The sequence below is a fragment of the Cynoglossus semilaevis genome, unplaced genomic scaffold (assembly GCF_000523025.1).
Source record: "Cynoglossus semilaevis isolate Cse_v1.0 unplaced genomic scaffold, Cse_v1.0 scaffold476, whole genome shotgun sequence".
Classification (NCBI taxonomy): domain Eukaryota; kingdom Metazoa; phylum Chordata; class Actinopteri; order Pleuronectiformes; family Cynoglossidae; genus Cynoglossus; species Cynoglossus semilaevis.
In genome coordinates, this window is record NW_007585116.1 from 221,407 (window position 1) to 235,974 (window position 14,568).

General features: G+C 39.8%; 1 protein-coding gene across 1 annotated transcript in view; it reads left to right on the plus strand.

Annotated features, from left to right (window-relative positions):
- Nucleotides 1-10,398, plus strand: part of cd2ap (CD2-associated protein) — a 40,235-nt gene extending 29,837 nt beyond the window's left edge. Inside the window, exons 13-17 of the mRNA XM_025053674.1 lie at nt 441-785; nt 1,733-1,837; nt 4,512-4,747; nt 4,966-5,029; nt 6,759-10,398. Of these exons, the coding sequence (XP_024909442.1) occupies nt 441-785; nt 1,733-1,837; nt 4,512-4,747; nt 4,966-5,029; nt 6,759-6,800 (792 nt within the window). The 3' untranslated portion in view covers nt 6,801-10,398. The remainder of the gene's footprint in view (nt 1-440; nt 786-1,732; nt 1,838-4,511; nt 4,748-4,965; nt 5,030-6,758) is intronic.
- Nucleotides 10,399-14,568: the final 4,170 nt, after the last annotated feature.

Genomic DNA, 14,568 nt, shown 5'->3' on the forward strand with positions numbered 1-14,568 from the left:
AAAAAAGCTGTCCTGCTGTGACGCAGGACACTTCCCCGTCTTAGGAAATGATGTCGTTTGTTTGTCGGGTTCCTTGCTGATTTAATGGCGTCGGTGGGATTCTGTCGGTTCCTGTTCCTTGAGGGGAACCTTTTTATCTGTAGTTTTAAATTTCCATTCATTCCAGTATTGTGGCAAACGCTTTTTGCATCCGTGATGGAGTTATCTTAATTAAAATCTTTTCATTGTCGTGGTCGGATTCAGGCTGTGACTGTTCACAACAAGGGGGAAAAAAAAAACAATTTGATCAATCATTCACAAGGGAACTTAATGTGCTTAAATTACGTTTTAATTTAAAGAAGAACATTAGAAACAATAAAAAAAATTAAAATACTAAAATTAATTAAGATCTCAATCGTAAGTATAAGAATTTTTTTTTTTAAATCTTGGCTTAAAAAAATATTCACTCAGCTGACTTCACTTGTTGTGGTAGTTTGTTCCACTTGTTAGCAGCTAAATGCTGCTTCGTCACGTTAGCTTTCAGCGCTCCACCAACTGGCCTGGAGTGTGTAGATCTCAGAGCTCCGTTGGGTGTTTTCTATTTTTTTTATATATATAACATAGTTCTCATGTTCACTCCGTCTTGTCATGTTGTTTCATCAGTTTCCTTGATGTTATCTCCAACAGCAGATCTGATGAGTTTTGATGAGCTGTCGTATACCTCAGAAAAGCTCTCTCACCCCACCGCTAACAGACCAAAAATGCCCGGCAGAAGGTTGCCCGCCCAGTTTGGTGGCACTCAATCAGTGAGTAAACTTTTTTTTTTTTTTTTTTTTTTTTTCATCAAAAGAATCTCAACCTGCCTCATCAGGTTTACAGGTCAACTCTAAAGAGAAAAATTCGCTTTTGGAAACCCCATGTTCCCTACAGAGAAGATTAAAATAAAAGAATTTAAAGACACCAATGATTATCCCAAATATTTGTCACCCCTAGTGGTTACACACCAAAACACAAAATACACCGATTATAGTTTAATCTGTGGGATAAGACGACGAAGAAAATGACTATGTCACCGTATTCTATCCCAGATATCCTTCAGTTTTTCTTCAGTTTCTATGGCTCGACTTTTCACACAGCAGGTTAAACCTGTCCTTCCATGCACCTGCCTGAAGGGCCTTTCGGAGCACAAGTTAATGTTGTGCACACGGCTGTGCAAACAAGCAGGCTTTCCTCTCATTCTCTCAACCCACAAGCTGCAGCTGCACCACAAACACTGCAGCAGGGTTGGACAGGAATGTGGTGGATGTCACATGTCAGGAACATAGTTCATTGCCGGCTGATTGCAATGGTTTATAGGCCAATCGCAAAAACAGAATATGTATGTGTATGTATGTGTATATATGTATATGGGTAAATATATTTATATATAGATATGTATATTTCATTAAATTTTTGTAGGTTAGAAAATGTTTTTTAATCACGAAAATATTGGGAGTTTAAAAAAAAAGATCTTAAAATACTGCGATATAGCGAAACTTCCGCGGAACAAATACAAAAAAAATCTGTGATGTACTGAGGGAGCAAAAGGAGAACCCCAACATAGAGAGGGAACACTATATATATGTATATGTACGGATATGTATATATTTATTTATATATATATTTATTTATATATATGTATGTATATGTGTGTGTGTATATATATATATATATATATAACACAGCCATTAACTGTATTCTTCCTTCCTGCAAGGAAACGTATGTGGAGAAATCCGTTAAGGCTGATGAAGAGGACGGAGCCAAATCAAAACTAACGGAGCCCAGAACGGTCATTTCCAAGAATATTTCTTTTAATGCCGTATGTATCAACAATACAGTTCTTAAGGTCTGAGTATTGTGCGTTGAAAAATCACCTGATTATAGCACATCATTTATAATAATCACACAAACATAGCATATTGCTGAGCATTACACCGAAGGAATCACACCGACAGCTTCAGAAAATAAGAAAACACTTTGCTTATGAATTATAAGCGACCTAGCTTTACTTTGGTTACGCGTTGTTTAAATAATAAAAAAAATAAATTTGTACTATATTGATCCCATATTTGGGAAATTGTTGTGTTAGCAGCAGATATGCTGTTAACAGGCTGCCCCTAGCAAGCGTCAAGCATGTGGTTCTTCTGGGAATCGAACCCTCTGCTTCCGAGGCAGGCGTGCTAACCGCTATGGAACCAACAATAGCGCATAGTTTTGAGACATCAGATAATAACTCATAGCTTTTATGGAAGCACAGTTTGCCCATATTTGGTACAAAAGGATTTTGTTAATAATGACTAATCGTGATTAATTGAGATTAATCAACATTATTAGCAACATTTTGTCCTTACAACAAAATTATACAAAATATGAAATCTCTTTTATCTCAGGGTAGCTGTGCGTTAATCATGATTAATCATGATTAATTGTCACTCGTAATAGTGATTATCCGTGACCAATCAAGACAATTCAACATTACTAAATATGAGAAAACCTTTTCTGTATATTGTTTGTATTTGTAACCAACCCAAATGATCCATTTTAAAATGACCAAACTCAAAATTTAACATCATAGAGTTGGTGGATTTTAGTCGTTACTGTGATTTTTGACATTGACTTGGCGATTGTCCTTGACAACATTCGTCTCACGTCTTCGGCTGCAGACTTGTGGCTGGGCGACGGACCGGAAATTGAAGCCTCCACAAATGCATGCTGGGTGTTAAGATGATAATTTAAGCTCCTGCAGTGTGTTCAGTTGATGACGTGTGTTGCCGACTGTGTCACCGGAGCAACTATACGTAGATGGGGCTTAAATCACAAGCTTTACCACATGTCACATTTTCTGTCTCGATTTATTGCCAATATACCTACATGATCGCTACACATGCTAACGTTCCTAATTCATATTTAATGAATGTGTGCGACGTATTTTGTCTTTCCGATCGACCATAAATGCGCAAATTAAATATTGATAGAAAATACCATGCCGCACCTATAGGGGGCAGTGACGTGCGGGGACATTCTGGACTGACCTGCGGAACAGGTTATGTTTTGAATGTTAAAAAATGAAAATAAATACAGACAGTTTTGGAATATTTTTTATAACATTTGTAAAACATTATATAACGTTCGGGTACCGTCAAAAAATTTGCAATGGCCGATGAAGATGGAATTAAAAAAAAAAAAGATAAAATCAAACCACCACCTGTTGTTTACTCCTCAAGGTTCGGCTTCTCATTAATTACCTGAGATGGTATCTGGAGTGGATTGGTCACGATTAACAGGGACCAATCAGAGCTTACTCCACAGCTGGGGGGCAACAGAACATTAGACCTCAGTGATTAAGCCAAACACACCCACACACACAGACAGAAGTAAGCCGACTAAATCCTCACCTGAAGCTCTTATAACCGAGGGGCTCAGACGGCCAGATTTGCAATGATAGGGAACTGAAGTTGACCCACCAAGTTAAGATTCTGATCCAGGGGTCATCGCCCCTTGTTTTTCGAACTATAGTTGTCTGAAGAACAGCCATGACACCTGAAAATCACAAGGAAGAAACACCCATTTTTTTCAACCTGCCATTTTAGAAAATGACCGAACAAAACCAGAACCGTCATCAGGAAGTTCTACAGTTTTTTTTTCTCACTCTGTTATGGATGTTAGGATCCAAACAAGAGTCTTTTGGCTTAACACTATAACGCTAAAGTGATCGCCATATGCCTTTTTGCACACCATTGGGAGATAACAAGCCATGAGCCACCGGTATATCCGACATCTGTATTCTTTTGCTTAATAAAAATCTACAACGATATGTTTTCTTGCTTCAGAAGCAAAACTGCGGCTAACAAGCATTAAGCTAGCTGTACTAGCTAGCTTTCCCAGAGGAATACCATGCTCGGCGCTTGCTAGGGGCAGCCCGTTAACTGCATATTTGCGGCTAATACAACGATTTCCCAAATATGGGATCAATATAGTACAACTTAATTGTATTTATTATTTTATAAAGTTTAGCTGTTAAGCTATCGTAGCTGACCTGTCTCTCAGAATTGTAAAACATTTCACGTACACGTGTAAGAATTGTTCAGTAAAACCTACTGAATCCAATTTTCTGCTACTTAATATTTGGAGAAGAAACTGTAAAAGAAGGTTTTCTTCAGTTTTTTTTCTTCTTTCTTCTTTTTTTCCCTGCTACCTTGACTTTCGATACAAAAGGTCAAAGCTACTATTTTTTCTTTCTGTGACCTTTAATTAACTTCATTCATGCACTTATCTTTTGTGCTTTCCCGGCGTGAGACGAGAAGTGAGTTCGCTGCGAGCCGGTGCCAAATCTCATTTATTTCTCAGAATAAGTCTTCCCAGGAATGAAGACGCTCTGAGCGAGCCATAAAGTTTATGAAGCATCAAAGCGAAAGTGCTTTGAATTAATACCCTTCATAATAATGATAATTTCAACTTTTTTATTTTCTTTATTTTTTTCTTCTTCTACACAGCCAGCAGCAAACATCCTATCACATTCACCTTCCTTTCAAAAGCCCAGTCTGACTAGTACGGAGAATGAACCCAGCCCGGCGGCGGCAGCGGCAGCGATAGCCTCCAGCTCCAACAGCGTCTCTCAGGGCAACCGGTTCCGACCGGAGTCAGAAGATTCCAGTTCCGACCTGGAGGAGCTGAGGGGCCAAATGAAGGATCTGCTGATGTCTGTGGAGCTGCTGAAGGCTCAGCAAATGTAATGACCGCCCAGTTCAACATGTTGCTTGGATATAATAATAATAATAATGTTATTTATTAAAGCGCACTGTAGAGGTACTGTGTGCGTGGAAGGTCAGGACGCATTAAATGATTTCACAGTCTCCGTTCAGGCAGTAGACTGCACTTAATACAGAGCAGTTTTCTGTTTCTCAGCATTGCGTTAAAATAACATCAGTGTCGCTGTGTTTTTTCCAGGAAAGAGATATCAGATCTGCGACGAGAGCTGGACGAGGAGAGGATAAAGCGCGTGACTCTTCAGGTGAGGGCTGGTTCTTGGGCCTAATGCACTTATCGAGTTCTTACTAAATGTTTTTTCGACAGGCAGCCTATCAGCGGACGGAGTCCGTAGACCTCCGGGATTGGTGCGTTACGGATGTGATGAGAGCTGTGTGACTTAGAGCAGGAGTCTCGGACTCAAATAATGTTTTTTTTTTTGTAACAAAAGCTTAACTATACTATACTGCAACCAAATTTTGACTTTTGACTCCAGGGATGTTTTTTTTTCCAGTCACGTGATTGCAGGCGTCCAATCAAGATGAGCCAGATTGGATTTTTTTTTTTTAATGAACATGATTTATAATAACGAAATTGAAAGAATACAGTTGTTAAAGATTGTGTGCGTTGTTGTTTTTAATCATAATTTAAAATAGAATAATAATAAGTTGAAAAATGTTTTTCAGGCAATCTGTTTAAATTCCAGGCCGACTCAGGCATTTTAACAATTGAAAAAGACAGCTATTCAAAAATTAATTTCAAGGCAAAATTACTATTGATATTTAGTCATGGGTATGCAAATAACGTTCAAGAGGTCACATGACCAACGCAAGCTAATACGCTTAGCTAATAAAAGCAGTCAATTAGACAGCTTTCATAGGTACACAGTAATTAGTACAAACAATTTTTACATTCAAAAAGAAAAAAAATGGATCAGTTCCATTATGACACTCGAACATAACAATTTTTACATTTAAAAAGAAAAAAAAAATTGATCAGTTCCATTATGACACTCGAACATAACACTGTGCAGTTGGTAAGAACAGCTGCACAGACATAGGCAGGCATCCAGAAACATTATGGCAGATTAGTGTGCTTCTGTGCAGTAGACGCTCAGAGACTTTCAGTGGAATTAGGAATAATTACCCAAGAACGGTCTCGCTCAGTTCAGCTCTTTGCCTCTGATGTGTTGCCGGGGAAAGCAACTCATCTCAGGCAGAATGTGCGACGCATGTGAGAGTCAGTGGACGCGTGCGGTTTTCACCTCTTTTGCTGAGACGCTGTATATTTGCCAGGAGCATCCATTATCCGAGTCACAGCACCCCGACCTCCCTACCCTCGTTTTTTATTTCAATTTTCACTTTTCTTCATTGTTAGTCGGCGACGCACCGACACTTCTTTCCCATCAACACTCTGTGGACTGAACCTTCAGTCTGGCCTCTAATCTAATCACCACATTACTTTTCAGACCGTGAGAAAAAGCTGCTAATGTCGTCATCTGTAACTTCTTCAAAGGAGCAAACATTCCAGAGTTTCTCTTGGACACGATGTTTCTGATCAGCTCCAAGCTAGCCTGTGAGCCAAACTGTCGGCTTGTAACAGTGGTTTAACGTTTTTCCGCTGCTACGTAGCAGTGAACTTTAGTGTGTGTTGTATTATCGGGCCTACATTTTTAACTCGTTTAGCTGGAAGTAAACGGCCACCATTGGATGCCTCAAACCGATACTCAAAATCTGTATCGCTTTGGGGATCGAACAGCGGAAAAAAGCAACCATAGCCTGTCCGATCCGATAGCTAAGCCCGAATGTTCGACTCTGACATGGCGTAAAAAAGCAATGGCATGTTGGAGGAAAAAAAGAAGGTATCGGCTTGATATCGTATGTTAGAGGAAAAAAAGAAGGTATCGGATTGATATCGGTATCGGTCCATACTAAGTACATACTACGACTAAGTTGAAGTATCGGTATCATTTATTTGCATCCGTGTCTTCACAGATGGAGGTAGAAAAACTCAAGCGGAGCGTTCACCGGACATGAAACTCACGCTGCAACAACAGGGAAAGCCTCGGGCATTGGCCGCCCACCTGTCGACCAATCAGAAAACAGGAGGATGGCAAAGAAAGAGTCGGCGCAAGTGGTCGGGCGGGATGAATCACCCTCCCCGAGCACAAAGCTTTTTTTTTTTTTTTTTTTTTTTTTTTTCTCCTCCCTGGTGACCACAATAAACTCTCCCCATATTTGTAAGATTTCCAATTTGCACATATAATTTCGTTTCAAGTGAGATGTAATTAAGTTACGGATGTATATTTTCTCTCTTTTTTTTTTTTTTTTTTGCTTTTCCTTTGTTGCCAACACAACAAACCAGAGGCCTTACTTCAACTACTGTGCTGAACTTCCGCTAAAGCTCTCTCTCCTTCGTTCTGGCAGCCTTCGAACTCTTCAGGGAGGAGGTTCACCCACAGTACTACTGACTGTAAAAAGCAGGGGGCGCTTGTTTTTCCTTGACTAATTTCTTCTCTCTCCTCTTTTCACACTCCTCAACTGAATATTTTAAACTCAATTGGTAAACATTTAGTTTCAGCTAACACCTTTGTATCTTTGAGTCGATTTGTTTTCGTCACACAGCCGCGGTCAGAGAGAGAGCCTAGCTTCGATTATTGTTTTTTTTCTTATATTTTATACTTTTTTTTTTCTAACATTCCTATTCAGGAAAACACTACTGTGCCTGTCTAACAGAAAATTCTAGCGAGTGTTTCTAATAGGGGTCTAACATTTACCATGATGGTGTCTGGAATATTTACAGCATGATATATGTATATGTCTATTTTTTAAATCTACTGAAATGCTTATCGTCAAATATTCTGTACAGAAGGCCTCAACTACGCTGGGCTATTTTTTTTTTTTTTTTTTTTGCGATGGTTGCTGGGAACATTTACGGAACGTTATCTAGGAGTCTAAAGCTAATATAGATATTTGACGATCCCAGGGGAAGAGAGAGGAGGGCGCTGCACAAACAACGCAACGAAGAAAGCCTCTCTGTTTTTTTTCCCTCATGTGACCGATGTTCGTCCAATCCCCGTCACACTCCATTCTACCTCTGTATCCCCTCCCCCCCCCCCGTCAGTGATCCGATCTGAGATCGGACCGGTCTTTCCGAACTGTGACATCCTTTCGCGTAAGCTACGGCCCCACCGCTCGCTGTACGTGCACCTGTACATCTGGAAGTGCTCGTTTTAATGGCTAGCTCGTTAAAATAGTATAAAATTCATGTACTGTCTAGGGAACAGGTTCAATTTAAAATTGCCTTTTTTTTTTTAAATAGTACTTCGATGGTGTCGATACATGTTGAATGTACTTAAGGGATGAATTGGGGTATTTTTTCAATTCTAGCGACAAAAGGTCAGTACTGCGTGTACATTTACGCTAAAACACAAGAATATGATTTAAAAACTCTGAAGTCTGCAGTCAACATTTATGTCGAGAGAACAAAAGAACCAACTTTTCTGAGGATTTATCCTAGTTGTTCAACAATTCAGGAAGTGACGTCTGCAACACATCCAAAAACTCTGGGACAAAAAAAAAAAAAAGAAATCTGGAAGATTATTCTAGCAAGCATCTTCTGAACGAGATGTTTGATTTTTCACTTCAAGTCCACTTGATGAACTCCCATGGCACACTAATGGAGCTGTAATGATAAATGACATGTAAAAGTCATGCATAAAGGCTAAAATTCTATTGTTTTCTTCGCCATCTATTGGGGAAATGTGGGTATTGCAGGAAAAAGGCAGAAGTATAATGACAATATAAACAAATTATATAATTTGGAAAGGTTTGGCGGGCCGGATTAAAAAAGCTGAACGGGCCGCATCCGGCCCCCAGGCCTTAGTTTGCCCATGCCTGCTCTGAACAACGTACAAAAACCTCATCTGACCCTGTCTTTAAAAAAAAAAAAAAAAACCTCACAGTTGTCAGTGTAGCCTCAGAGCTCAGCATTATTGATTTGTCAATCTTGCACTCCAGAGGTGTGACTGCCTTTTCCACTGCAGTGATTTTCTTAAAATTGGTGTTAGAATGGCAGTGATTACTAACAGCATCACGTGGATTGACATCGTGACCGTCAGGGCCGCCCTACTGGTTTGAAGCAACTCTGAAAAAAAGGCTTTTTGTGATGTTTTCCTTTGTCACTCTGACCATACCCCGGGCTAAAGTTCCACCTTAGCCATGACGCTAATCTTCAAGCGTAACCGCACTTACCGAAACGGGACCAGCAGTCTCAGTGGTTTTCTTAGCATATATTTGGAGTACGTTACCGTTTCCTTACACCTTTGAAGTCGAGGTCTGCGTCATTAGCCTTGTAATGCGATAACGCTGTGGTTGCTAAGGCCATTGGTTCTGGTCGTACATGAAAGTCTGGAAACCTCCATCACTGTTCCAACATTTTCCTGTCCTGTCTCTGTTACGTCGCAAAGAGGAAGGGAACTATCGCAAACATGAGTGAAAGATACAGAAAGATCGTGAAATCAATCTTGACTCTACACTGAGTTTTTCTCCCATTGTCTCACGACAGGCTTTAGTTTCTTACTACTGCTGGAAAAGGCTTCAGGGATCGTGGTGTAACTAGAGGAAATGTGAAGTCGCATGTGATTGACCTCGGAAGCTGACCCTTTTTCAGTGAGCTCACGGCAATGACTTGCATGCTGGAAACTAGCTCGCTAGCTGAGACAATCCTGACCTACTGAGCACAATGCTGACAGTTTTATAGAGAGAACGCAAAAATAGCTTCCTGGTTTTTTTTTTTTCCACTTGGCTAAAAATAGCCATTGGGCTGACTGCAGTTGTCAATGTAGCCGCACCAGGTTGTTAGCGGCAACCGTAGCTGTAAAGGAATTTTAGCCAAATTTGGCGCTGAAATCACGGCTTCTTCTTTGGGTGCTCAAAGTCACGTGCAGTACGGGGCTAAAGTTTAACGTAGTTATGGCTTTTTAAAAAAAAAAAAAAAAAAAAACTTCGTCACTGACTGAACTTTGCCTTCACACCAGCATCAGTACTGTACTTCGAGGTCGTCAAGCAACAGTTACAGCCAAAACACTAAACCAGTGCTAACGATAATCCCCGTCCCAAAATCTTCACGGCGTTGTCTCCTTAAGAGCCTAAGACTAAATTGTCTCCTACTTTTATGTCGTCCTCAGACTTGAGTCCAAGTCACACCTGGGTCTGAATGTCTCTGTGTGTTCGTGTCTGAAGCTTTTTGCTTGTGTCCCACGCAAATGAATGCAGCACACTTCCACGATAACAGGTCACATCTGTCTACGATAAGCGATGCAATCACGCACTGTGATGGTGTGTCATGTAAAAAAAAAACAAAAAAAAAACAAGCTTAAACAATGTGAGCGGTTGATGAAATATCAGGTAGAGGGGTTTTGGGGAAGAGGGAAACAGAGGCGATGTTTATTTTTATATGACCTTAAATGCAGCTTCACTTCCGCGTAATTGTACATTCCAGGATATGACACCAAGAGCAAAGGAAAAAAAAATCATGCACATTAATAACATATTTTCATGTGACTGTTTACAAGAGCTGTATCTTTGCATGAGACTTATTTCCAAAATTGAATAAAACCATTATTTACTGTCATAGAAACTCCTTTTGTTCCTTAATTCCAGCCGCTTTACGAAGTAGTCCGGCCTCACAAAAGCATGCGGGACATTTTTAGGCATAAGGATTTATTATTGGAAATATAAAATGTATTTAAAGAAAATAGGCTACAAAGAAAATCCATATTTTTGACGATATGTCTTGTTGCTGTAAATTGACCAAATAACCTGTTTCTATTTTTTTTATTTTTGCACAATGTCGCCGTCTGCTGACGCAAACGAGCACAACCGACTGCGTTTGACAATCGCCATAACAGATAGAAATTCACGGTGTGCATTAGCGAACTTAGCTGTTTTAGCTACACAGGTTTTAAACAGTGACAAATTATTAAAGGTTGCGACTTTGCCTGTTTTCAATCGATATTATCATATTAACTTTTGTTTTTGTTTTTTTTTTATTTGGTTTTCTTCTATCGAAAGTTATCTATTTTATTCATGTTCCACAAGGGACGTTTAGCGTAGGGACACATTTTATGATGCGCTCTTATTAGGTAATGACGTCGGTTGTTCGTCTTTATAAATAGATATCTTTCGATAAAAAAAAAATGAATTAAAAAAAAAGAATGATTGTATAATGATATTATTAATTGAAAAGAAAATTAAAGTGTCAATATTTTATAATTTAGGAGCTGTTTTAATACCAAATATGACAAAAAATAAACGTTACACAACATCAGTAGCTGGCAGCCATTTTTATTTTTTAAAAGTAGGACGCCTTGGAGGGAAAACGGTTAGAGACCCCTGATCTAGCTGCATTCCTACTCTCACTTCCGATTACGAGCTGTGGGTCACGACTCGATGAACAGGAGTTTGAGCTCAGACATCTTAGAGTAGCTAATAATAGATAATTTTTTTCCCCCCCATTTTGAGAGAGGTTATCTAAGGTCTGGAAGTTGCTCTGGAGAGGTGTCAAGCTGAGTAGACCCTGAGGGAGACCCAGGCCAAACTGGAGTGATTACATCTCCTGACACAAAAGCAGTGTTTATTACTTTAATAATAAAATTAATAATATAAAAAAACATTTTAATAAGACATATTAAAAAACCCCAAAAGACATGACTTGTTTTGGATTTTTTTTTTTTTTTACTTTGTAGAAGCAGTTGTCAAAGTCAGAGGAAATTACCCCTAACCCTCCGAATCGTTGGAGAGACCGAGCCAAAAGTGCAGTTTGTCAAGCCGCCAGTGAAGTCTGCATCTGTGCAGCACAACCAATCAGGACATTCCTCCTGCGGTGTTTGGATAATACACCTTGAAGGAGCAACATAAGGCGGCATGAATCCCACTTTTTTGATCTTTTCTTTTTTCGTGATTAGTTGTTATCACTCAGAGTAGCGTCCGGCATGTAGGGCAGACGTCGGGCTGTGCACATGATCCCAACTCCAACTGTGAGGCTAATTCTGTGAAATCGCTGACATTCATATCATGGAAGAAACATGAAAGAATTTGCGCTAACCTGAAATCCGTGGTAAATCCGTGCTCATACTTGGTCTCATATGATGCTGCGTTTATACACGCAACATTTTAAAGGGAAAGGTGTTCTTATGTCCTGTCGGAATTTCGATAGTCGATACATCTCAACCAGGCGTGGTCAAACTTTTTGAACCGCGGGCCACAATTGTCCTAAAATTGAACACAGGGGGCCGGGTCAGGGGCAGATAGATGGAGCGTTTTTTAGCTAAAATGCTAAGATGCTTTTATCATTTTCTACATGTCATGTATTGGGGAAACGTGGGTATTGCAGGGAAAAGGCATTAGTATAATGATAATATAAATAAATTATATAATTTGGAAAAGTTTGGTGGGCCGGATTAAATGGCTGAACGGGCCGCATCCGGCCCCCGGGCCTTCATTTGCTCTTGGCTGATCTGAACCATAGACAGGTCAGGACCTGCCCGACATCCTACACTTTTGCCCAAGGACCATACATGTTTAAAAAAAACATGTTTTTATATAATCCTGTTTGCATCAGTGAGTGTACTCCTCGACCCAATTGATTACTTGAGTTTTCTAACATGAAAGTCGTTTATATGTTTTCAGGACTGATGTGCTGTGGAGACCCCATGTCGGCCATAGCTTAAATGATTTCACTCACGTTTCGTGGACAGAGGACATGACTCGCACTGATTGCAATCAGGATTTCTGAGCTGACCGACTAAACCTTAGCCTAATGCTACCTACGTTTTTTTCATGGTTGCGTCAACGTCTCCCATAAATTTAGAAGGGCTTGTTCTGTGATTCCAACATATATAAATGAACATATATTAATATATATACATATATTTATACATAAATATATGTATATATGTACATATATGTAATAAGTGTATATATGTATTTACATATCCATATACACACTGACTGTGTGGATTAGTGTCATCGCAGATTTTCGAGGTGACTAGCCTCGCTGAACTTGCGGCTAGGCCAATATAAAAGTTACATGCAGTTTAATTATCACATCTGTTTGCTTCAGTCGATTCAGAACTTTTTTTAGTCACAGGTGGAGTTTAACTGAAATAGCTGGCTGCTGTGGACATGAATTAATAACTTGTGGCACAAAAACACTTCACAACACAATGATAGTTCTTCTAACGCACCCCAAGCGTTCTCTTTAATGTGTTTCCTCACACAAACAGACACATGTTTTACTCGCCCTCTCGTTGTTTGGACCATCTGTTCCAACACCTTCCAACATGTAGTGAACGTGGTCTGGTGTAAATGAGTTCTGTCAACACGCTGGGATCAGCTCAAAGGATGATTATTACACCCCGAAGCAAACTTGCATGAAAAAGTTTGGCCTGTTGTTCTCACTCTTCTGGATTAAGTTTTTTGCACGTTAGAACGTTAAAAAAAAATATTCATAACATGAAGTGTTTGTGCTTTTTTTTTTAAACCTTCAACATTCATTAAGCGGGGCCGGATTGAGCCTCCTGGCGGCCCAGTTTTGGCCCACGGGCCGTATGTTTGACAGCTGGTTTCAAAGCCATTACATCTGATTTCCTGATGATGATGAAAACATCAGGTTTAAACTTCCCAGGTGTTTTATAGTCATAGTCGCAAGCTAGGTTAATGAGTTAATCAATTCATCTGTATAGAATTGTCCAATGTAGATTTGTATAGAGAGTGCTATGTTGCATGAAGAAATAAGCACAATATTATAATATAATAACAAATGCCATACGTTTCAAAGCATTGGTCTTTGAATATGCATTCCTCTGATGCCCAAATGTACTCAAATAATACTTCTGTTTTAATATGCCTGTGCGCGAATGCACCCTGCGTCACCTGTTTCTCCACAACCGAGAGACTGACTGTAGTGCTTTGCGTCCAGCAAGCGGGACATCTGCTCCATCATGTGAGTAGATCAGCCATCGCCCCCTTTCTCCTGATCTTTATCTGCTTCTGAATAAAAACATGTTTTGTCCTGAAAGCAGGCGCGAGGCCAACGTTCCCTACAGGAATTACGATTGAATCCGTCCCGCTGTCAGGAATCATGACCCCATGCATTGTTAGCATACACTTTCCCTGCACTTTGGCCTTGTGGTTTCTGATCCTATATTTACTGTTCATGCTGACTTACGTCAAGAACCGTTGTAATCCTGCAGCAGGTAGCTATCCATTGTACAGCATGGTGGAGCCTCTTGGCAATAACAGGGAAAACATCGCACAAATTACATAAAAGAAAAACAGACACCCCAGTGTATATATATATATACTTAATCCGTTGGGGCTCGCATCACTACACTGCTATGACATGCTAGGCCACTAGTTGGCGCATCACATTTGTGGTATAAGGGGATTTACGTGAACACAGGAAGAATGAATCCTGCCGTGACAATAATTATTCTTACCACAGACAAGAAAATTATTCGCAGCATCCCGGCTAACAAGCTAGCGAGGCAACATTTTTCGTAACTTGCTCACTATTACTAACTGTCCTTGAAGAAGTCCTAGCAGATGCTGAAATAACAATGCAAAGTTTGCATTGGACATCCCTGCCCTAAGACATAGAAACATTAAAAGAGTCAGACTTGCACCTGGGAGTCACAAATTAGGGCAAAAAGTTCCGCAAAAAAAAAACAATACAAATGAAAGAAAGTGAATCAGATAAAGCAGATAAATTGTGAACAATGCCGTCTTCCGCACATAGTGC